We start from the raw sequence: 1,914 nt of genomic DNA on the forward strand, positions 1-1,914 counted from the left end.
TAATTCCAGGGTGCCTTGATAATCGAAGCAGACTTTGTGCTGTTGAAGCTAAAGAGGTGAACAGAGTAAGCCTGATTCACATATCCAGGTTTAACAAATTAATATGTTTTCATGCACAATAGAATTGTAAATTGTATATGGGCTGATTCATTTATGTCATGCTCATAACTGTGCCTGGACTAGAACACGGAACTGCTGCTTTTTCTTTCCTAATCCATACTATCGTCATTTTTCCTCTACCACTTTTGTATGTTTGTCATACTCTTGTGACCCGCTAATTCCAGGGTGCCTTGATAATCGAAGCAGACTTTGTGCTGTTGAAGCTAAAGAGGTGAACAGAGTAAGCCTGATTCACATATCCAGGTTTAACAAATTAATATGTTTTCATGCACAATAGAATTGTAAATTGTATATGGGCTGATTCATTTATGTCATGCTCATAACTGTGCCTGGACTAGAACACGGAACTGCTGCTTTTTCTTTCCTAATCCATACTATCGTCATTTTTCCTCTACCACTTTTGTATGTTTGTCATACTCTTGTGACCCGCTAATTCCAGGGTGCCTTGATAATCGAAGCAGACTTTGTGCTGTTGAAGCTAAAGAGGTGAACAGAGTAAGCCTGATTCACTATAGGGACTGCTCTGTTGACATCCGCCCCTTGGCGCTCATATGACCTTCTGCAGTGTTGATCGCATTAAAACCTCTACTAAAACTAAAACTATTCAACTTTCTCCTTGACGTCATCGTGACCATGTTTCCCTCTGCTTCCACAGATGATGGTTATATCACGGTGGCCGATTTGCTCTGACGGTCATTTTCAGACAGGTCCAAGTCTTTTGAGTCTTCTGGACGGCTTCCCTTCGCCTGAGCCGTGATCAACAAATTAATACTTCGAAAAATTCTGCTGATTTGGTTAATCTTTTTCTGACAAAAATTACATAAAGCTTTTTTCCAAGTTGGTTTGAGATTTGCCTTTTGCTCCTTTGTCTGTTTCCTTTCGTTTTGTTTGATTATTTGTACATAAATTTAAGATAAGATAAGATAAGATAAGATTAACCTTTATTGTCCAGATCTGTATTATCCAGACATTTGCACATTGATTTCATGTTTCATAAATACAGACAACTTTGGACTAAATAAGCAAAGTGGAGAGGGATTTCGTGCAAACTGGGCAAATACATTCTCCGCATAGTCAGGCCAAGGCATTTAGCTTAGTCAAGATTTCAAGATTTTTAGGAGGACGCTGGAAGAGAGCAAATATAGCGGATCAGACCCACAGCTCAACCACAGCTATAATAGCATTTGTATGACTATGGAGAGGACATTTCATCCTTGTTTTGATAAGCAAGGAAAAAATACGGGAGGTGGCAACCCCAACCCTTACAGCAGAAATTGAGAAAAAAGACCAGATTTACGAGGAACTTCCGGATGCAATCAACAACGTCCCAAAAACAGACCAACTGTTTCTCATGGGCGACTTCAATGCAAGAGTTGGTACAGAAAACAAAGTATGGCCCACCTGCCTTGGACATTTTAGGCTGTGAAAAATCAATGAAAATGGCCAGAGACTCTTAGAATGCTGCACAAATAACAACATTTGCATCATTAACACCTTCTACAGTGACAAGGACAGACACAAGGTTTCTTTGTGCCATCCAAGATCACTCCATTGGCGCAAAATCGACTTCGTCATCGTCAGAAAGAAAGATGCCAACATTGTAAAGCGAACAAGATCCTTCTACAGCGCAGACTGTAACACAGACCACCTTTTAGTTATAGCTAAGGCAAAGATAGTCACAAAGAAAACACCAAGAGCTGAAAAATAAAAATAAACCTAAGATCAACATAAGAAATACCTAAGATCCAAAGTTAAAAGTAAAATTTCAAGAACATGTACAGAACAGCTCGAACA

At 39.3% G+C, this 1,914-nt stretch overlaps 1 protein-coding gene across 1 annotated transcript in view; it reads left to right on the forward strand.

Annotated features, from left to right (window-relative positions):
* The window catches only part of psc1 (sensorin A), a 39,742-nt gene extending 38,781 nt beyond the window's left edge, over window positions 1-961 (forward strand). The window contains 1 exon segment of the mRNA NM_001204654.1: window positions 776-961. Within this exon segment, the coding sequence (NP_001191583.1) occupies window positions 776-810 (35 nt within the window). The 3' untranslated portion in view covers window positions 811-961.
* The last annotated feature ends 953 nt before the right edge of the window (window positions 962-1,914 follow it).

The sequence above is a fragment of the Aplysia californica genome, unplaced genomic scaffold, assembly GCF_000002075.1.
Source record: "Aplysia californica isolate F4 #8 unplaced genomic scaffold, AplCal3.0 scaffold00123, whole genome shotgun sequence".
NCBI classification, from domain to species: Eukaryota; Metazoa; Mollusca; class Gastropoda; order Aplysiida; family Aplysiidae; genus Aplysia; species Aplysia californica.